The following is a 22,261-nucleotide window of genomic DNA, read 5'->3' on the forward strand; positions in this document are numbered from 1 at the left end:
TAAAATCCAGAATTAATTACAGACTGTGTTGTTCAAACCTTGTCAGTAGACGGTGCTGGAGCAGCCTCAGCCCTAATGTTTGGCCATGTTAGGTAATTCTAAGTTAAAATTAATTTTTAAAAAACGTACACACCGTCCCTCTTGCAAATCCATGATGATATGTTGTCAGTCAAAAAGACAGATGTGGTGAATAAACATGAGGTAAACCATGGCTGACATTTGCTGTTGTGTTCTTCACTGGATCGGGAGCTGCATAGAAATGACCCACGCTGTCCCACTCGATAACATACTCAGAGGTTATTAGTATTACCTCAGCAGCCTGTGCCCCTTTTTTTTTTTTTTATACTCAATTTTTATTAATTTTGAACATAAAACAACAAAGAGTCATAGACAGTGTCAGTAGAAAACACAGCTTCTTGATGCAATATCTATGCTTCTCAGGTTTCAATCAGGGTCTCCAGTGGTGCCTCTGTTGTGAGATTTATATGTTGTCCATTTGTCCCATTTCGTGTTGAATTCAATTTGTTGGAGTCTCAGTATATGTGTGAGTCTTTCCATATCAAATATCTCGTCCATTATGTCCAACCAGTTCCTCAAAGTGAGAGGGTCCTCTCTGCACCACTTCCTAGTAACTGCCTTTTTGGTCGCAGCTAACAGAATTTTGACCAGATATTTATCTTCACATTGAACATTTTCACTTGTCAAATTACAAAGGTACAAAACCTTACATGACATTTGTAGTTCATACCCCAGTATAGTTTTCAATTCCAGCCATACATCATTCCAATATTTTCTTATTTTAATACATTCCCAGAAAATGTGAGTGTGTCCTACATTCAGCTCCCCACACCCTCTCCAGCATGTTTGCTGAACAGTCTGTTGAAATTTGCTTTTTATCTTAGGAGTGATGAAGAACCTGGTTATATTTTTCCAACAAAATTCTTTCCACATCCTGGAGCTGGTGGTGGTTTGCTGAGTATCACAGATGTTAAACCAGTCCTCTTCAGTTAATTGTATTTTACTTTCTTTTGTCCATCTGTCTCTAATGTACAGTGTAGAGGTTCCCCTGTTCTTTTCTAGTCCCCGATACAATGCTGAAATCACTCTACTTGTACTGTTTTTATATGCTTTACACAGTGTCACAATCACGTTATTCAACTCCTCGGGAAGATCTGGTTTTATTTCCTTCTCAAAGAAGTCCCTGACTTGGAAGTACCTAAATTGATCGTTAACCTCCAAGTCGTATTCTCTCTTCAAATTTGGAAAGCTCTTAATTTTGCCCCCATCAATTATTGTACACAGTGCTGTAATTCCCTTATTTATCCATTGTTTAAAATTGCTATCTGTCACCCCTGGTTTAAATTTAGAGTGATAGGCCACCCAAGTTAAAATTTTGATTTCCCTCTCCAAATTGTATTTCCTGATCACTGTGAACCAGATTTCCAGAGTGAGTCTAGTGATTGGATCAAGTAATTCCTTACACTTCTTGAACATGTCCCTGTTTGCTATAATACTTTGTACATGACACCCCTCTGTTTTCAATTCAATATCTTTCCACTTTGCAATATACATAGGATCACACCAGCTCACCAAGGGTCGAATTTGTGCTGCATAATAATATTCTGACAGGTTTGGTAAAGCTAACCCACCTTTATTTTTGGGGATCTGGAGAGTTGTAAACTTTATCCTAGGCTTCTTACCCCCCCCAAATGAAGCGAGAGATTTTTTTGTTCCACTCTTTGAATTGTGAATTCGGAATTTCTATTGGTAATGATTGAAATAAATATAAGATTCTTGGTAATACGTTCATCTTTATGATTTCTATTCTGGAGCTAAAATCCAGCGTTAGCACTGACCACCTTTCCATACCTTTTTGAATTTCTTGGTTTAGGATCCTGTAATTAGTTTCATACAGTTTTGTTAGATTTTTAGCTATGATCACTCCTAAATATTTTATTGTTTTTGCATTCCATTTAAATTTATATGCTTGTTGAATATCCTGGGGTGGAATATAATTTATGGGTAAAACCTGTGTTTTGTTCATATTGAGTTTATAACCTGACAAATGATAAAAAGAATCTAGTCTGTTCATAAGGTTGGGAAGACATCTATCTGGTTGTTTTAGACTAATCAAAACGTCGTCCGCAAAGAGCCCAATTTTGTGTTCTGTGCCCTTCACCTCTATCCCTGCTATACCTTCATCCTCTCGTATTGCTTGAGCCAAAGGCTCGATGAAGATCGCAAAGAGAGTTGGTGATAGACAGCACCCCTGTCTGGTAGATCTTTCTAGATTGAACCAGTTCGTAAGATTGCCATTTATTTTTATTTTAGCCTTTGGGTCCTGTTTTTATGACATTTACCAAATCTGTGTTAAAGCCAAATTTTTCTAAACATAAATATAAAAACCTCCAGCTGACGCTGTCAAAGGCTTTTTCTGCATCCAAACTAAGCAACAGTGCCCTTTCTCCCTTCTGTTGTACTTCATCAATTATGTGCAGAGTCCTCCTTATATTGTCTTGCGTTTGGCGTCCTTTTATAAATCCTGATTGGTCCTCACTTATTAGTTCTGGCATAAAGTCTCAAGTCTCTTAGCTAGAATGGTTGTATATATTTTATAGTCACAATTTAATATTGATATTGGCCTATAATTCTCACAGAATTCTTTGTCCTTTCCTTCCTTAGGGAGTACCATAATTATGGCTTCCTTCCAAGAGGGGGGGTCTTTCCTGTTTTTAAGGTTTCATTGAATGCTGCTAGTAATATTGGGCTCAGTTCCTTTTTAAATATTTTGTACCACTCAGCCGGAAAGCCATCGCTTCCCGGGGTTTTATTTGATTTTAATCTATTGATAGCATCCTCTAGTTCCCTTAATGTAATATATGAGTTTATATCCTCATTTTGTTTCTCTCCTATTGTTGGTAAATCTAATGAATTCAGAAAATTTATTATCAACTCTTCATCCGCTGAGGCCGGTTGTGAATATAATTTTTTATAGTAATTTTCAAATATTTTGTCAATTTTTTCTGGTTCATATTCAAGAGTATTGGCCATGGGGTCTCTGATTTTATGGATTGTATTCATGAGTTGCTGTTTCCTTATTCGTCTAGCTAGTAATTTCGTTGCTTTAGGACCCGATTCATAATAAGTTTGTTTCGTGAATCTAATTTCCTTTTCCACTTCATTACCTAGAATCTCATTTATTTTTGCCTTTTCCACTTCATTACCTAGAATCTCATTTATTTTTGCCTTTACTTCTTCAATTTGTTGAAGTATGCCTGGGTCATTCATGTTTTTATGTCGTTGTTCTAAATTTTTAAGCTCTTTAATCTTGGTCTGATATAATTCTGTCTAGCTTTCTTCAAATATGCTGTTTTAGATATTAGTTTTCCCCTCATAACTGCCTTCATAGCATCCAAAAGAGTGGTAAAATCTACTTCTCCATTATCATTCTCTTCCCTATATAAATTTATTTCTGTTTTAATCTCCTCAACAAACCTTGGATTATTTAGTATGCTAACATTCATTCTCCATACTGTATTCCTTTTCCTACTGTTCAGTTTTAGTGTCAGGTGAAGGATAGAGTGGTCCGATAAGTCTGCTACTCCAATTTTACATTCCTCTATTCTAAATCTATCAACTGTATTCATAAAGAAATAATCAATCCTCGTGTGTACTAAGTGAGGGGCCGAGTAATGAGTGAAATCCCTCTCGAGAGGGTGTAATTCCTTCCAGACGTCTGTAATTCCAAGTTCAATCAATACGGTATTTATGTATCTGGCCAATTGAATTTTGCTACTTTTTTTTGTACTAGTTGTATCCAAGTTCTGATTCAGTGTAATGTTAAAATCCCCTCCACAAGCAGCCTGTGCCCTTGACCTGTGTTTTAAACCCGTGTGTGTTTGAAGCTTTGTGAAGACGTCCGCCTGTGTACATGTGTGTCTGCGGTTGTACTGTGTGTTTGAAGCCGCCTCCTCAGCAGACCCTCCCTTTGATTGACAGGCGCCTCCTGCGTGACCCGGATCCTTTGATTGGCAGGAACATGCTGGAGAGGCGAGCAGCGGAGGGCATGTGTGTGGGTGGATGCTAACTTGAAAGAGTGTAGGAGGTGATTGTGAAACGGAGAAAGGTAGAAGGACAAGAGAAAAAAACAAAAAAAGATCAGATACAACTTGAATGAGCACTTCCAGTTCCAACTTGTGTTTTAATCTGTTATCATCTTCTTTATATTTGTCTCATGTAAGAGGGCAGTTGGAGCCGTGGGTGGTGTATTATGTTGTTTTGTTTTTTTGTGGTCTGATAATCTGATTTAACTCGTACTTGTTCCTTGTGTTGTGCTCCGTGTGATACATCAGGGTCCATGTTGGAAACAAGTGGTTTTGCTTTCATGCGCCATCGCCTCAGATGTGGTTTCACATATTTTATTGTAAAAATCAAACAACGGCTCAGTCAGTAGAAAGAGATTGGCAAACATAAGAGATAGAGATAGTGAGACAAAACAAGATGAGCACAGCAAGAAATTATTCAGAGACTCTGAACTAGATGAGAGTCTGATTATTTACAGGATTAATTCTGACAAAAGCTTGTGGAGAGTGTGGAGAGTGTCACAGTGAGCGGGACGCTTGTAGAAAAATATCACATATCAGCCTCCTCAACTTTAGGGGGTATTATTGGGCAACCAGTCTTCATAATACAGCGTGGTGAAGAGAAGCGCTCTTCGATAATGATGGTGAGACCTCAGAATGGATTTGGGTACAACAAGCCACACGTTAAAGGGTCCATCCCTATGTCCATTGCTCGAAAGCACATCCAAAATATACTCAACTTTGTACAGTGGAAAGGAAACAGGAATGAGCGAGTGCACCATTATCTGTATCTGTTTCTGTATCTGTTCAACCAACTAAATTATCTGTATCTGTACTCGAAATGGGTGGGGTTTATGTCAGAAGGGGGTGTGGTTAAATTGAAAGTGGGTTGGGCCTAATCAAAGGTTGTTATTTGAAGCATGGATTGACCAGAAGTTGCAATGTTTATTACCTATGAGAAAAGTATTTACAGAATGGCCTAAGAATTGAGCTTCAGATATTTTATCACAAGATTAATAGATTAAACACAGCTACCAAAATGGGGATGTTACTTTATCATGAGTACAGATAATGACACATTTTACGCGTATGATAGTCTTACTTTTAAAAAGTACATTATCTGTACTGTTATCTGCACTGGAGACTCATTTCATCTGAGTATTCTGCTCAACCCTAGAAAATAATGTCATTTTCAACACACAAGTTTAAGGTTATCCATAGACTTCATTATACAAAATCAAGATATACCCTGACGTATCTCCCAGCTTTAATAAATACAACACATAAGGCGGCACTTTGTTCAACTCTCTATCGTCATACCCAGAAATTCGGCCATTTTGGAAGAATATATTCAACACTTTTAGCGGTTCTATTGAGAATCAGCACCCCCCCATTGGAGGGGTAGCTGATAGGTGTCCGTTTTCGCCTTGTGGTATGTTCTCTTCGTTTTTGGGTTGTCTGTCTGTCCCATTCTCATGAACACATCTCAAGAACACCTTAAGGAAATTTCCCCAAATTTGGCACAAACGTCCACTTGGACTCAACGATGAACTGATTAGAATCTGGTGATCAAAGGTCAAGGTCATGGGCTGCCCTGGAAGCTCACCTGGTAGAGCCCTTTGCTGCATGTCCTCCTCTCTTTCTGCCCTCTTTTATACTGTCTGTCCTAAATAAAGGCCAAACTGCCAAAAATTGTAAAGGTCAACTTTACTGTGACATCATGATGTTCTGCAAATACACTTTTCTGGCTATTATTTAACGTCGTATCTCAGGAACAGAAGGGGAGACATTTGGTCAAATACTGAATTGGTGACATTAATCTTGGGTGTCCACCTTGAAACTTTGTTGATTGAGGATGTGTGTGAAGCATCCATGTTATAGAGTTCGTAGCATTGTTTCAGCAACATTAATATTTGAAGCATTGTCTACTGAGACGGACAGAAATTATGTAAACTGTAACTTGACTGGGTGGAGGAAGCATACAATCATAAAGCTGCAATTTTAGTTTTTGACTTGACCTAATACATATACAAGTCTCACATTTCAAGGTCTTTCTGGTTAAAACTATTGTTAAATTGCGGCTGTGATATAGTGAAATAATTCTAACTGTATTATAGAGGATTTACTGTCACTCTCTCTCCTCTCTGCTGCTAATGAATTATTCTGTGCATGGACAGAGAGGTATCGACTTCCAATCCAAGTCCAAAGAGAGAGGATCTCTGTCCTCAAGCAACGAGAGTCTCACCCCTGGAAAATAAGTTAACTTTTTAAACTTTATCTGTTATCTACAATATCTGTTAATTTCCAAAGTTTGTCCAACCAACTTCACTGTGCTATCAGCCAAATCAACATTTTGAATATAAATAAGCTTTAAAATGTAGCTACAGTTGGCTCAGGGCTGCTGGTAATTCCCCTCTCTGCGAGGAATGCACATTAACCATAGTAGAAATGGTAATGATGGCGAGAAGCACTGTCCCTCCATCCATTGATTTTCTGCTGCTTATCTGGGTCTGTTTAGAGCAGCAGCAGCAGCAGGCTGAAAGAAGTAGCTCAGATGTCTTTCTTCCCAACCACAAACTCCAGCATTATCCTGGGTTCACATGTTAGAGTGAAATATGAAATCCATTTAGTATTTGTAAGGTTAGTCTCTTGTACACCTGCTGTATAGGCCACACAGTGCAGAACAGTGCTAATAATCAGGGTCATATTTTACACTGCAGTTGAACTTTTTTTGGCTTCACACACCACAAAGAAACTTTCATAGGAATACATTGGGTTCCACTTCCAACGCTGTATCTAATTCTCTTTATATATCCATCGTCCATCACCTATTTTAAGTGGGTTTACCTGCATTATAAAAACTTGCATATATGTCCTTATGTTGGTTAGGGCTGTCAAAAGCACCATGAAATTGAGTTCGAATATTTTTGAATTAATTTAGTAGAGTTCGAATAATATTTGAATTTATTATTATTTTTTATTTTTTTACAAAAAAAACACAAAAAATAAGATGCTTATTGTTGATGCAATATGAACGTGACACTCGGATGAAAACACCCGTTCTGACCTCACTGAAGTGCCAGATATGACCAACTTCTGCCTCGCTATCTGAGCAATGTTTGGATACTTCAGTGCGTAGTTTTCCACCACAAGAGTGGATCCTGGTCGGCTCGTAGTGGTGTCTCATTCTGGTAACGTTTCATCTCTTCTTCAAAAAGGGTAGGCAGGGAGGCAGCAGGTGCAACACTCTCCCTGTATGTCTCCCCGAACAGGTCACGCATCGCGGACAGCGCAGTGGGTGGTGTTGGCGCAGCAGGCGGCGAGTGGCCCAGAAAGCCTTCACATGGAAGGATCAGGAAGGCGTCTTGTTTAGATATTTTAGACCCACCTCATGTGGTTCCTTTGTAAGCAAAGTACGAATCGTTCTGAACAGATCTCTTTGGGGATTATTGAGCTCCTTACCATTAACCTAAAGGTGAGATCAGAAGCTCTCTGACATAAAATCCCTTTAGCTTCTTGTGACTCTTACAAGAGCTGCCGCTACCAGGACTGAATCCTCATTCCTCCGCCTGGACGTGAAGCTCAACAGTCAAGTCAGGGTTGCTTCCTCAGCACCCTGGTGGAAGCTTTCCCTTTTGTGTCTTTACCCTAAAGGAAATACAGATCGACAGACACTTTATTTGTGACAAATGACAGTAGATTGGTACGTAGGTGACTTTTCCTTCAAGAACATTCATCCTAGATTCTCCACTCATTAGTCACCTAAAGGAGCTCCACACACCGCCAAGGTGCAGCGCCGTTATAACCTTGACATGAAAGTGTTTTTCTTTCAGCCAGCAGACGCACAAATAACCACATGCCACTTTCAGTACTTCACCAACCAAGTATGATAATTTGGCGTGGTACAGAGCCACCAGAAGAGGGCTGGTGACCTGCCAGATGCTGGCGGAGCACAAATACTCAAGATGAATACAAAATATACCGGCATCCATCTAGGTCTGCTGGTTGTTTTCCATCCAGGATAGATCAGCGCTGAAGAGAGAGAGAGTTGTATCTCCAGCAAGGGGATATTCGTGATTATATGAAATTTTTTTCATGCAACATTGAAAAGGAAAACATTTCATTGCAGTCACATGCATCGTTAACTGCCAAATAACACCCCAGAGAAAGTCTGCGTTATTGTGAGTGCTTTAGTGGTGCTGATGCTGCATGAGCACTCTGAATAAAACATGTGGGAAATATCTGTTGCAGCAAAATGCCAGGGCTGTGAGTCCTAAAATACTTTAAATAACAAACACACAGACTTGATATTGCCATCGTAATTGTGCTAGGGTCTTTTTGATTGGCTCACTTACAGAAAATAATTTTATTCCACCAATTACAAACAAGTCCGAGAGGATTTAAACTCATTTATAAAATATGTTTCCAAATGTGAGTAAATCTGTAACCAGTATTTTCTTTATTTTAAAGTCGCTTCCTCACGACTAGCTGTTATTTTCAGTGTAAATATATGAATTCAGTCACCCACATGTACGTTCAGACATGAACACACACACACATCAGCACACTCTGCCTTCAGTAATGACTCCAAGGTTGTTTGTGCTCTCAGTGTGACTAAAGATGAATAATTCATGGCTCCTTCGTCTTTCTCTCGTCCCCCCCGTCTTTGTGTATCCCTCCATTTACCTACGGGCATGTTAATCACATACAGAGAAGAATCCCTTTAGATGAGACACAAAGCCTCTGCATCAGATATCGAATATGATTACACAGAGCTGAGGAGATAGCCACACGTCGAGGATGAAGGATATCACAGTTTCCCTCTGTGAAGTCGGAGCTAAATGAAGATTGCATCCCCAGCTGGCCCTTTGAGATCATAAGGCAGTGGTGCAAAGTAACTAAGTACATTTCAAGTACTGTAGTTAAGTACAGTTTTTCAGTATTTGTGCTTTACTTGAGTAATTCCCTTGTCTTCTACATCATATTTTTACTCCGGGGCATCTACATGTCCTTAAAAAGTCTTGTAATATCTTAAATTCAATTTTCTAAATCAGTGGTCGCCAACTGGTGGGTTGTGGTCCAAAATAGGTTGTGGGTCTATTCTGAGTGGTCCGTAAGTGACTTGTGAACACATCAGCTTTGTAACAAACACACTTTATTTTTAAGTACAGTGAATTTCCAGCACAAAGCTTTTATTTTGAAGTGCCATTTCCTGCTGTAGAGTGAGTGACTAACGAACGACTACTTGACAGCAAGGCAGGGTTAAGCCGTAAAAATGTTCTAAATTTAGCGTACACTTAAGCTGATATTGAAACTATTGCTTTAAGTAAATGATCTGAACACTTTTTCCACCACTGGCACTAGGAGCTCCGAAGGAAGACTGAAATTTCGGATAATTTTACCACCTATTTATTTAACTTGTTCAGTATAAAGTAACTCTGAATAACTGCAGAACAACAAAGATGTATTTTTGCACAAATGCAAATGATTAGTTGACATTCACAAACATAAACATTAAACATAATAGATAAATCAAACTATAAAGAATAGTTGCCTTTTCAGTTATTGTCAGAAAGTATCTTCTGTCTTGCTGGTATGGTTCAGCAAGTCTTAGGAGCACAAATTTCTTTTCTTTGTGTAATATAGTGAATAATATTTTATAGGTCAGTAAAATTGCCCCTGAAATAGACCAAAGTGTCATTAAAAAATCAAATCAAGTGGGGCTCGAAACTCCCTCTGGAGAAAATAAGTTATTTTCATAGTGTGATCAGAATGAGTGTTGGCTGCGTCCCATCCTCTCTATGTGGCGTCCTGCAAATTAGGACAGCCATGAAAGCTGTGTAAACTTTCAAGAGGACAAATGGGGACAGTGAAATGTGAGCCCATCAGGGAAACGGTAAACAAAAACGAAAAAATGAGTGGGATGAATGCTGCCAATATATCGTGGGTGTGGAGAAGAAAAAAAACACCCTGGGTTTGGGTAGATGCTTTTGATGCCATATGTTTCTCTCTGCCAGTGACTTTCAGGCAAAGTCGAAAAATGAATAATTCACTTTGGCTTTCTCATTTGTCCGTCTCTTGCTGTTTTTCCTTTCTACCTTTGCTTCCTGCACTTTTTTAACTGTTTTTATTTCCTCTCTGTCTCTGCAGATCACACCTCAGTTGGAGGACTTGGGGACAGTTTTTACGAGTACCTGCTGAAGGCGTGGCTCATGTCAGACAAGACCGACACAGAGGCCCGCAAGACTTATGATGACGCCATTGAGGTACAGCGCAACACATCTGCATTTGTTTTATAAAGAGACACTTCCTTTTAAAGGGATAGTTCAAATCTTTTGAAGTGGGCGGGATTGAACCCAGGGGCGCCTGCTCTACCAGGTCATGTAGTGGACGCCCCCATTTATGGCCCCGTGCTAATAAATCTGAGGAAGCCACGCCACATTTCACTGAATCTCGACTCTCAATCTTTCAGTTTAACCAGCTTTAACTCGTATGAGGCTGCAACAGTCATGAGATCAATCCAGTCCTTATACCAAGGTTTGAGTTTATTTTTTCCAGTTCCTTGTATAATCTTGGGTGCAATAAGGAAGCCTGCAAGAGCCAATCCAAACTGTGCCTTTGCAAGTCGCGCTGCTAGAACAGATTTGTCTCCAAGAAGGTGAAAATGTGGCTTACTCTGGTCAAAAATGGGGAAACCTTTAGGGCGCATTCACACCAGGATAGTCCGGCGGACTCAGTTCGATTGGGCGGGGAATTCATTTGGTTTGGTTCACTTTTACACTGCACTTTTTAAAGCGGACCAAACCGCCTGGACAACATCACGCAGTTACAACAGCTGCTTGTTTGGGGGCGGCATTGCCCGAAAGGACCACTGACCAGGAAGCAAAAAAGCATGAGGAAGAAGAAAACCCTGCTCATTGATTGGCCAGGACTGAAAACGGAAATCCATCCCCTTCAGCCGGCTTGGTCACCACAAACACAAGGAGCAACACCAAATTTATGCAGTCTTGGGGTTTCTGTTTTTACTTTGGTGTTCAAACCTAGAAGCTGCCCAGTATGCAGCGAGCAGTTCGTGCTGTTGGCTTTGTTTTTCTTCTACCCAAAATGCACTGCGCTCTACGTCACTTCCTCTCTTTGGTTTGCTGGATAGTCTGTTTGCATTTCCCACTGTAAGCGAACCGCACCAGGGTTCACTTGCAAGAGAACCGAGACCCCCAGTTTTCAAGCAGACCAGTGTTCGCTTGTTTGGTCTGCACCAGAGTTCGAATGAGCGTTCACACCACTCCAAATGAACCAAACTACCCATGTAATTGGACCAGGGTTCATTTTAAGCAGACCAAATAGCACCAGTGTGAATGGGTCCTTACATTTCCAACACTCATCACTTTGAGTGAAGAAGGCTTTTGTGCCGAAACGCCCGGCCACGACATAGCCTACTTAAATGATACTCGCAGTTTACTCAAAGATGCCTTATAATTTTAATAGGCCTATAGCCTATTTAATGTTTATATGTATGGATAGAAAATTCAGTTATATTACAAAATAATATCTCTCAAAGACAGAAATTCAGATAGGCCCCAATAGGGGACACATACACACACTAGAGTGTGGCGATCCGAGCCCGACGGTACCCGACGGGTCGGGCCGGGTTTGGTCAAAAATGTAGCTATAAATTGTATTCGGGCTCGGGTCGGATTCGGTCAGCTTTCAGTGAAAATGTAGTGTAAAAATAAATAAAATCCTATTGTCTGTCCTGTTTATTGCTTGGGCACTGTTATTTACGTGACAACACCTGAACATAACACACACAGACACACATTGGCTGTTTGTTTCTACCTCTCCCCTCGCTGGAAGTCTCGGACCTCCAGCCGCCCGCCTCCGCCTTGATTAAACGCTGAAAATAAAATAAAAGAGGGAGACAGGTGTCTCCTATTTTATCTTATTTTGTTTTATTTCTCCCTCTCCTCTCGCTAGAAGCGTCGGACCTCCCGCCTCCAGCTCCCGTCTCAAACACGGAGGTCTCACTCTCCGTTGAGCACCAACGGCGCACGCCCGCCCTGTTAAATAGCCTGTAACCACTGTGTGACACAAACTCAGTGCTTTAGTAATTAAATAATGTTGGGCTTGGGTCGGGTTTTGACAGAAATATGCGGCCCGTGCCGCACTCTAACACACACACACGGAAAACCGGACATTATCATCAATTTATAAAAAAAAAAAAAAAAAAAAACCCGTACGCCCCGGACAGGACGTGAAAAGTGGACATGTCCGGGCAAAAGAGGACGCTTGGTCAGCCTAAATAACGGTAATAATAAAAAGCTGCACAGCGGCGAATGCAGCTCAAACTGGATTGTGTCTGAGAGGGTCTGAAGAAGAAGAGTTAATGCGATACCTATGATTATGATTGATGATGATCATATTTGGTGCCCCCTCCATCAGTGATGCATGTGCCCGTAGCGAAGGTACTGATTTAAAGCATTTAAGTGAGGTGGGCAGGTTACAAAAAGAAGGTGTGCTTGTGTTTTATTCCACCTAAAGTGAGAGCAGATTCAGCAGGGAGCAGATGTCAGTGGTCTGTAGCTGATGAAGATGTCTGTCAATCATTAAGAGTGTCACAGAGTGAGCAGAACAGATGCTACGGAGCGAAGGGCGAGGGATGTGGCTGCATTTTCAATTCTGCACTCACCACTTTGTTCTGTTTTCTTCCTCTTCTTCTTCCCCGCCCTCTTACACATGCACTCAATGTCAATGCCCCATTCACACAACTTAACCCCATTAATACATTCACACACACGTACACACACTTAATATTCCGTTCACAACCTCCGTTCACATTCTTACTTTAATACTGTCATTCCACATTTTCTGACCTTACCTCTTCTCATATGCACATTCTCACCCAAACACACATTTCACACCTCCTGATGTGTTGTTTCAATCGCTGTCTGCATACAAATACACACACACACACACACACACACACGTACACTCAATATTTCATTTGTAACCTCTGTCCACATCCTCACTGAAAACATACTTCTTCATTCCACTTTCTTGGACCGTCTCATACATTCTCATTTACCAAATGCACACACTCTACCTTCCAGGCCATCGAGCGCCACCTGATACGCAAATCCAACGGCGGTCTGACGTTCATTGGTGAGTGGAAGAACGGCCACCTGGAGAGGAAGATGGGCCACCTGGCCTGCTTCGCCGGCGGCATGTTTGCGTTGGGAGCTGACGGCTCGCCCGACGACAAGGCCGGACACTACCTGCAGCTGGGAGCCGAGATCGCACACACCTGCCACGAGTCCTACGATAGGACAGGTGAGCAGACACACACACACACATACACACACAGCACTTTGTATCTGAATGAAACCAGCATGATAGCAGAGTACAGATTGTCTGTAACTTTATATTTGAAACAACTGTTCAACTAGAGATGATGTTTGTTTGTTTTTTCATTTGAATACACTGGTGTTTCTTACACTGAAGACAATATTATTGTTGCTTTAATGTGCAGTAAATGCATTCCTATAACCTCAAAGCCTCGTTTCCACCAAGCAGTTCAGTTCAGTTCATCAAACATATTACATAGTATTACTGCGTTTCCACTGTCAAAAGTTGTTGATGGTACCGATAGAACAGTTCAGGTCTGTCACGTAATTTGTCACCTCTGTGTTGAGGTACCTGGTACACTGATCCGATAATGTAAAGCTAGAAACACTCCAGTCTGCTGATTGGTCCAGAGGAGATAGTCACCCTTGCTTGACAAGGACTGACAAGGACCCATCGATTGCAACAGAGACTATAAACACTCCAGTCTGTGTTTTTGTGCTCTGAAAGTGTCGCCGTGCAACCCCTATTCTAGGATAATTAACAACATGCAGACGAATAAATAATGTTGTGTGTCATATATTTTTGTATTCTATTTTTATGATCGTGGCGAGTTAAAACAGACAACTACTTCACATATGTGCAACTAGATGAGATGGTGTATCATCTCTATGCAACAACTCTCTGTACTTCTGTTCTGATTTGCAGCTTTTTGGGCTTATTTTGTGGCTGAATATAATTTGTAGCTTCTTAAAATATGAATGAGATAGTGATAGTGAGATACTGGCTACAGCTGCATTTGTAGTGATAAAATGGCGAAGAACAGAAACAAAATGAGCATCAGATAAGAAATACGCCATAGGAATATGTGATAATATGAGCATGTATGTGCGAGCAGCAGCAGCGACCCACCGTCCGACACTGGCACACTGCGAGGACAGAAACAGAAGGCTCGGCAGTGACGTAGCACCTGCTGCAGCGAGCAAACATGCTTTCTGTGGTCATTTTGACTTGACCAGCAGACTTCACTACAAGCCAATCAGCTGTTGAAACAGTTGACGTGCTTTACATTCCAAAACCAGCCGTTGGCAGTTTGACCAGCTGAGTCGCAGGTGACACCATCAGCCGGCTTAAGTTGAGCTCAGATCGGCCAGTTCACATCGCTGCAACTTTTCTCTGCAGTGTTCTAAAACAGTTTGAAGATGTTGTGCAGCTGCAGTGATTTCAGGATCACAAGCAATAAAACTACCTAAAGGACATAAATTCATAGTGTCTGTCTTAGAAAAGCTTTTTTTAGAGAGACAGAGACAGTGGTAGGTCGATTGGTCATGTTTTTACATTTTCATTTGCTGGAAGAGTAAATATATATATATCATCCATTCAAAGGAGACCTTTAGAAAAATACCTGCTCGGGAAGTTTTCCCCGATGAGGATCAATAGTTGTCAGCAAAGAAACACCAGCGTGTGATCTTGCATCATGATTGTATGTGTAAAGTGTGTGTGTGCGTTTGCTTAGAAATCGTGAGGTTGCTCTGAGAAAGAGGGGAGGTTGCCATGGCAACAAATGAAGATGGGGAGACAGAGAGAAGAGAAAGAGGGCGGGAGGAAGAGGAAGAGGGAACTTTCTGGTTAGGTGGCAGGGAGTTTGATCGTAACGGTCAGGCTGTCTAGAGTTGGGTCTGTTGGTTCTTAATGAGCAGTCACAGCAGCCATCGTGTGTGTGTGTGTGTGTGTGTGTGTGTGTGTGTGTGTGTGTGTGTGTGTGTGTGTGTGTGTGTGTGTGTGTGTGTGTCAGAGTGTGTTAATCTTTTCACAGACAGTCCTGTCACCACCTCCTTCATCTTCTCAGTAATTTTCCACTCTTAATGTCCATCACACTTAATTGGCAGTGCTTGTAAAAAGATGAACATCCAGTAAATTCAATGAGTTTGGGGGCTTTTTTTTATTTCTTATAATCACTCACTCACACACACACACACACACACACACACACACACTCACACACAAATTCATAATCAGCCCTGACCTGTTATCACCAGCAGCTGAACCATGAAGACAGACAAGGAGCAGAAGATGTTTATTTCCTGTCTCCTGTTTCCTGTCTTAATCATTGTTTTCCTGTTCCTGACTTTCTTCCTTTGTCTCTCTGATCCCTGTCATTAACTCCCCCTTCTCCATCTCTCCTCCCCCATCTCACCCTTCCTCTACTCTGCTTGTTCTTCATGTTTGTCCTTTTTCTGTCCTCCCTTCTCCCTCTTGTTTGTCTTGTTGCCTCCCTTCTGTCCTTCTCCCTCTTCCTGTGTCACCTCTTGTCCCTCCCCTCTTTCCCTCTCTACCATTCCCCACCTCCACCTTTCTTTTCTCCCCCCAGTGTTGAAGCTCGGCCCGGAAGCCTTTAAGTTCGACAGTGGCCTGGAGGCGGTGGCCGTACGGCAGAACGAGAAGTACTACATCCTGCGGCCGGAGGTCATCGAGACCTACTGGTACATGTGGCGGTTCACCCACGATCCCAAATACCGGCAGTGGGGCTGGGAGGCAGCACAGGTAATTAGCAGACATATATATAGAGAGACATTTTAACATTTTATTGTTGCTCTGTACAACGTGAAGGATCTGGTGAGACATCTGTTGGATTTGCTCCGCAGCTCAAAACAAGAATATTTGTAAGCCGGCATTCTCCGAGAACAAAAAGCAGCTAAAGCTTTCAGAGTTGTTAAATGCAGACGGCCATGAAAAAGAAAAAGTCTAATGGAAAAGTTCGCTCCATCAATCATCAGGTCTTGCTGGAATGTCAGACTCGAGAAAACAGTTGCACACAACATCACAGAGGAGAGGGAGCAAATTCCAGAGGGGTTTGTGGGAAATGTAGTGTAATAACGGTATAATTACACCAGGGGAAATGAGACTATATAACAGTTTGAATAAAGATCTTAGTGTATGGTAATGAGCAGTTTTCAAAAGTAGTATTTTTTTTGCATCTTTGACTATGTTGCTATGGGGAAATTTGAAGATAACTGACTTTCGGTTTTCCTTTCTAAATGTTTCCTTTCTAAATGTTTCTCTCTTAATACTGTGCTTGTTTGGGATCAGCTGGGATCAGCTCCAGAAAATGGATGGATGCATGTTTGTAGTGATCCAAAGTACAGCTTTCAGTGTGGATCTAAGTTTTAAGGTGGTCTCAGTCCGGTTAGAAATGAACTCTGGTGCGGTTGGTTTGTGGTGAGAAGGTGTTCCGACCTGGATGTGAACCAACTGCAGTCACATGACACATTGTTTGGGTTAAACATGAGCATGTTACAGTCCTGGAGGATTATTAATGTGCACCTCCTCCTGTACTGCCTTAATATGCACATTCAGCACATCCAATGCATCAAAACATTGTTTTCTAGTTGGAGCCGTGCCTCGTTTTCAAACTGTATGGTTTGACTAAAATGAACAATGACAGCAATATAGTCCACGATGAGCAGCGCTAAAATCAACCTGCGTAGTTGTCCCTCCATTGTGACATTAGAAAGTGTCACATTTATCTTGCAAGTGTACTCTTCTATGACCGTTTGCTTTACTTCCTGGATTTTTCCCACATGGAAATTCTGACCAATCAAGAGCAGCTTTCTCACACAAGGCATTTGATCTGGTCCGCTTGTAAATGCTGCCATGAGAATATGAACCAACTCTAGGCAATTATACAACTTTGAAACAAAATGAGTCCCTGATTCAGACCAAAGCAAGACAACTCTAGGTCTGAAAGCAGCCTTAATTACGTGTAGCTTTAAGCCTTGATACATTTTAGCAGAAAATGTGACCCCGCACAGTTGTCATGAGCAAGGAGATTAGGCATAGAGACCAAAACAGTTTTGTGAACCAGGCTGTAAACATGTTTATTTTTGCTGTAAACTTGGGAATTTTAACATGGGGGTCTATGGGGATTGACTCGCTTTTGGAGCCAGCCTCAAGTGGCCATTAGAGGAACTGCAGTTGTGTGCATTTCAGCCCCAGATGTTGCCACTTTTTTAACATTACATTATCTTTATGCATGACAACATTTTCTCCATATTTCAAAGAAAAAATCTGTCTTTTCCTCGTGGTGGCATAAGTCAGCTTGTCTATTGTTCAACACTTAAAAAGACTTTTAAACCAACGTCCAGCTGTAGGTGTCTGAGTACTTCTGACAGTTGTAATACAGCGTTTAGCCTTAAGTGAGCATAAAGAGAGTACATTCCTGATCATTTTCTACAGTGGCTGAACGGGGTTGGACAGTTCAGTTTAGAAACTCTGAAGTGTTACTCTTTAGTAACTCAGAAATATGAGAATATTCAGTTTTTCTTTGTTGCATGTATTGATTTATTAAAAGCACAGTCACAGATGAAATGAAAGAGTCTTAGCGGGCGACACCAGTGTCAGCTTCACGGTCTCACCTTTTAACAGTTATAGATAAATATTGAAAGCGATTCCATTTGCACCATTAAACTCTGTGCTTTCTGTTCAGAAAGGAAGTATTCTACGATAATTTCACCCCACGAATTCCCCTTTCTTCTCTATGTGATTTGGGTGTCTGAGCTCCTTTATATTCTTTTATGTGCTTTGTATCCATTGGAAAGTGAAAGTATTCAAGTATTGAGCCGAGCTTGTTTTGCTGCAGTCGGAACTGTGATTTAATATCGACTTTTGAGTCAGTAGATGAGTTTGAATCAGAAGGTCAGACTGTGCGTAATTGCGAGGCTTCATTTGTCTCTCCGGCAAAATAAAAAGCTGTTTTCATGCCCTTTCCCCTGTGCCTATGACAACCTGTGGCGGGGAGTTGTTTTAAGCTTCATTTGAGCTTGTGAAACCAGATTAAGTGCCGGTCGCATCAAGTGTTATCACCCAGTTTTTCACAGTAAAGCACACAGGGAGAGGAGCACACGTACCTGCAGGTGAATGTTAATCTTTCAGCTGTTATTAGTTATTTATTCTTCCCCCTTGTGTTTTAATATGAAAAGCTTTATGAAAGTAGAGCAGAAATGAAAGCCCTCTGTCTCCTCTTCACTCCCCTGCTCCACTCCTAACAGAGGATTAAAGAGCTCGTCTTCTATACAGCAGTCAATGTGTCTTCTCTGTCTAAATCTCAGCCGGCCTGCTCATCATCATTTTTTTTTTCTCTCCCACTCTTTTATACTCAGTTTTTCTTTCTTTCTCCTGCCAATCTTCTTGTCACCTATTTTTCCACCATTTTGAAGCAGTGAAACTACTTCTCTTTGTTTTTCTGAGTGGGAGTAAATGCGTACGTGCTCCCGTGGAAAGCAAATACATTTGGCAAAGTGTGTTTATAATGTGTGATTGTACCGAGTTTGAGTGACACTGAAAAGAGCTGGTGCTAAAGGGCTCATCTTTGCCTCTACTTCATATTTTATTATGCTATATACATGCATACTAATGTAGATGACAGATTATATAAGTTGTTCTGGTCTTATTTAATTTTGTTCCTCCATAGTTTTATGTTTGTTTAGCGTATTGATGTTTAAAGGTCGCTATGTTTAAGTAAAGCTTACAGTACAGTATAAGATAAGAGAAAAAGATGGTGTCTGACAGGGGCTTGGTATTGATCTTCTTGTTATAGCATTTGGGTGAGAAAAAAACCTACCTTTACTTTCTGCAGATATAGGATGCAGCAAACTTTTTTTTTCGTATTAAACTATGATGTATTTTCATATCATTTTTTGTTAAGATAAAATGAAGCAGCAACATCCTGGGCTGAAAAATAAAGCGCCAATACAGAAGTGCCAAAAACTGCAGTTCCCCTAATGGCCACTTGAGGCTGGCTCCAAAAGCGAGTCAATCCCCATAGACCCTCATGTTAAAGTGCCCAACTTTACAGCAGGAATAAATGTGTTTACAGCCTGGTGCAAAAACAGTTTTGGTCTCTGTAGCTAATTTGAACGTTCGTGACAACTGTATAGGGGTGAATTTTTATATAACAACCCAATGAAACGTTATTAAGGCGTAAAGTAATTCATAATTAAGTTCATGCCCGCTTTGAGTGAAAGGTAGCTGTTGTCTGTTGTCAAGTCGCTACCACAGCAACAGTGTTGGTGTTGGTTTTAGGCATAGCCGTAGCTGTTCCTTTCGGGTTTGTTTTCAATAAATGGAAGTTAATTGTAACGTTTGGGTCGTCTAAAAAGAGTCTTGTTCAGCATTTGGCTGATAACCAATACCGATATAAATATATCCACATTTGTCCCCACCTAATTTTAATGATCATCTAGTCTCCTGTGTAGTGGAATTAGCATTGTATTATACAAACATACTTTTATCGCGACGGCCCAGCAGCAGATGGAGACGAGAAATACAATGTATATAATATTCATTTATTTATTGTGCAAAATAATAAAAAGCATGTTGGCCGATTCTGATTCATTTTAAAGCAGATACTGGTCAATACCGAAGACGTGCCGATATTATCGTGCAGTCATAGTTCTAAGCCTGTTTTTTGCTAGCAAAAATTAGCATTAGCTCTACCTTAATCAACCATAGATTTAAATGCACTGTGCTAAATAGGCTAGCAGCTTGTGTTAGGGTTAGCTCCACCCTCTCATTCAAATATGGTCACTTCTAGCTCCAAAGAATTCAGATGGCGATGGCCAAAATACCAAGCATGAAACTTCAAACTGTAGTACACTGATTATTTTATACAGTCTGTGGGTAAAATAGAGAAAATAAATGACTTGCTCTTTATCTTGCCACATATGTAGAAGTTATTTGCTTCACACTTGGTTTTACTGATGTGTTAGCAGTGGCTGACTCTGGCACTGACTTCCTCCCCAACACGCAGTTTCTTTCAAATATTTAAATCCATAATTCTTTTAGTTATTCACGTCTTTTGTGTTTTGTGAAGCAGCTCAATTCCTGACATATTGTAAACACCATACATGTGCCTGAACATGTACAGAACCAGTGTATTTAGTCTGAAGCTCAGGCATCACTGACACTGAATCCTCCGTACAAAACTCCATTGTTGTGTTCCTATTCCAAATTTTATTCATTGTATAAATTATTAAGTCAGAGGTTCTGATCATCTGTCAGAGACCCCTCAGTCGACTGAGATTGCTTCAAGTTGAGCAGTCTGTTTTTTAATTCATTTATTTGCGTGACAGTGTACTTCTGGGAAGGTTTTGGTCCCCAGATTTGCTGCGGAGTGAACGCTCTTGACTTCTATGCTACTCTTTGATACAGACAGCTTCGGACGTGATGCAGTGGCACGGAGGAGAAGAGACTTTGCACCAAAAGGCTCCAAGATAACATGTATCTTCTCTCTTCTGCTTAGAAGTGGTGAATTAACAGCTCACAGATACTTAATACGACACAGTTTCTGGCTTTTGTTTGATATCTAGTGTCGGCAAAAAAATGTTGCACATTTCTGATCCATTGTTAGCGCAATTAGCTTGTTTACTATACTACTGAATGCTGTTGTCACACTGAACGTCCCGCTGAGTCTGTTGCAACTCAAAAACTTAATATAGAAAAAAAACCAAATCATCAGCCAGATCTTTACAGTTTACCGTCATGTGTGATTAGAGTGAGAAATCAACATACGTTACCACTTACTGACTTTTCTTTTGTTACTTTTCCAGTTTGCATATTCAAAACCTGCCTAGATTGAATATTTAAAATGGATTTGGGACATCTCGGATACTTTCAGGCTTTCTGCCTTTTCTTTTCTCTCCTCTGCAGTTTTATTCCATCTTCTAAAATGTTTCCTGTCTCTATCATTTTGTGTCTTTTCATGTTTCTTCCTCGTTTCTTTCGCACACTCATAACTTTCTCACACAACACCTGAGGCTCTCTCCATGTTCACACGAAGCTCGTCGTCCTACTCTGTTCTTCTGTTGGTCTCTTTATCCCCCACACATGCACACACTTCTCACAAACACCTGCGATCTTCTCTGTATGTTGCCTCAAAGCTCAGCTCCCCCCCCCTCAGCTGCATCCATCTGCTGCACCGAACCTGCTTCTGTTTGTCACGCTTCCTCTTTTCACAGCAGCTATTACCACTGACTGGCTTTTACCTGTGTGTGTGTGTGTGTGTGTGTGTGTGTGTGTGTGTGTGTGTGTGTGTGTGTGTGTGTGTGTGTGTGTGAAGCCCAAGCCCAGCTGCTGTAATGTGAAATGTGTCCTCACTTAGCAGCTGCAGACACACTGCTCCTCCTCCTCCTTCTCCTACAGGTAGACTTTTTATCAGATAATTTATTTAGCACAGATGGTCAATGTGCGGGTGTGTGTTCTGCATATATAGGTACAGTTTTACTGGGTATACTGTTACCCAGTAAGATGATTTGAAGTTCCCAGGCTGCTGAGCGTTTGTTCAAGTTAAACATAGACTGTATAAAATAATGGACGTAGCCAACATGATGTCACTCATTGGCTTTGAAGCCTTGATTTTGGCATTTTGGCCGTCACCATCTGGGTTTTTTGGAGCCAGAAGTGACCATATTTAGACAAGAGGGTGGAGCTGTGGAGGAGCGAGGTGTGGATCTGACACAATCGCCCTTATTACACAGAGATCCCGCAAAACTGCTCCAACAAAACCGCTTTAATATGTCACCTCTGCTTTTTTATACAAAAGCAAACAGCATAATGCTGCCACAGTGTTTGTTTTAGAAGCAGAAGCTGTGTGACGTGTGAAACAACAACGTCAGTTTCTATTATGATGTACAGAGTATTTGTCAGGCAGCCTTTTCTTAATGATAACAGTAATTTACTGTCCCTGCTATATAGCAGTTGATCTCATCCTCTGCTTGGAGAATATCAGGCTCCTACACCTCATTGTCTTACCAACCTGTGGTCATTTTCAGCTGCTGTTCTTC

At 40.9% G+C, this 22,261-nt stretch overlaps 1 protein-coding gene across 1 annotated transcript in view; it reads left to right on the forward strand.

Moving 5' to 3' along the window:
* The window catches only part of man1a2 (mannosidase, alpha, class 1A, member 2), a 217,131-nt gene that overhangs the window by 176,277 nt on the left and 18,593 nt on the right, over positions 1-22,261 (forward strand). Inside the window, exons 10-12 of the mRNA XM_050048100.1 lie at positions 10,233-10,348; positions 13,190-13,409; positions 15,793-15,965. Coding sequence (XP_049904057.1) covers positions 10,233-10,348; positions 13,190-13,409; positions 15,793-15,965 — 509 coding nt within the window. The remainder of the gene's footprint in view (positions 1-10,232; positions 10,349-13,189; positions 13,410-15,792; positions 15,966-22,261) is intronic.

The sequence above is a fragment of the Epinephelus moara genome, chromosome 7 (assembly GCF_006386435.1).
Source record: "Epinephelus moara isolate mb chromosome 7, YSFRI_EMoa_1.0, whole genome shotgun sequence".
NCBI lineage: Eukaryota > Metazoa > Chordata > Actinopteri > Perciformes > Serranidae > Epinephelus > Epinephelus moara.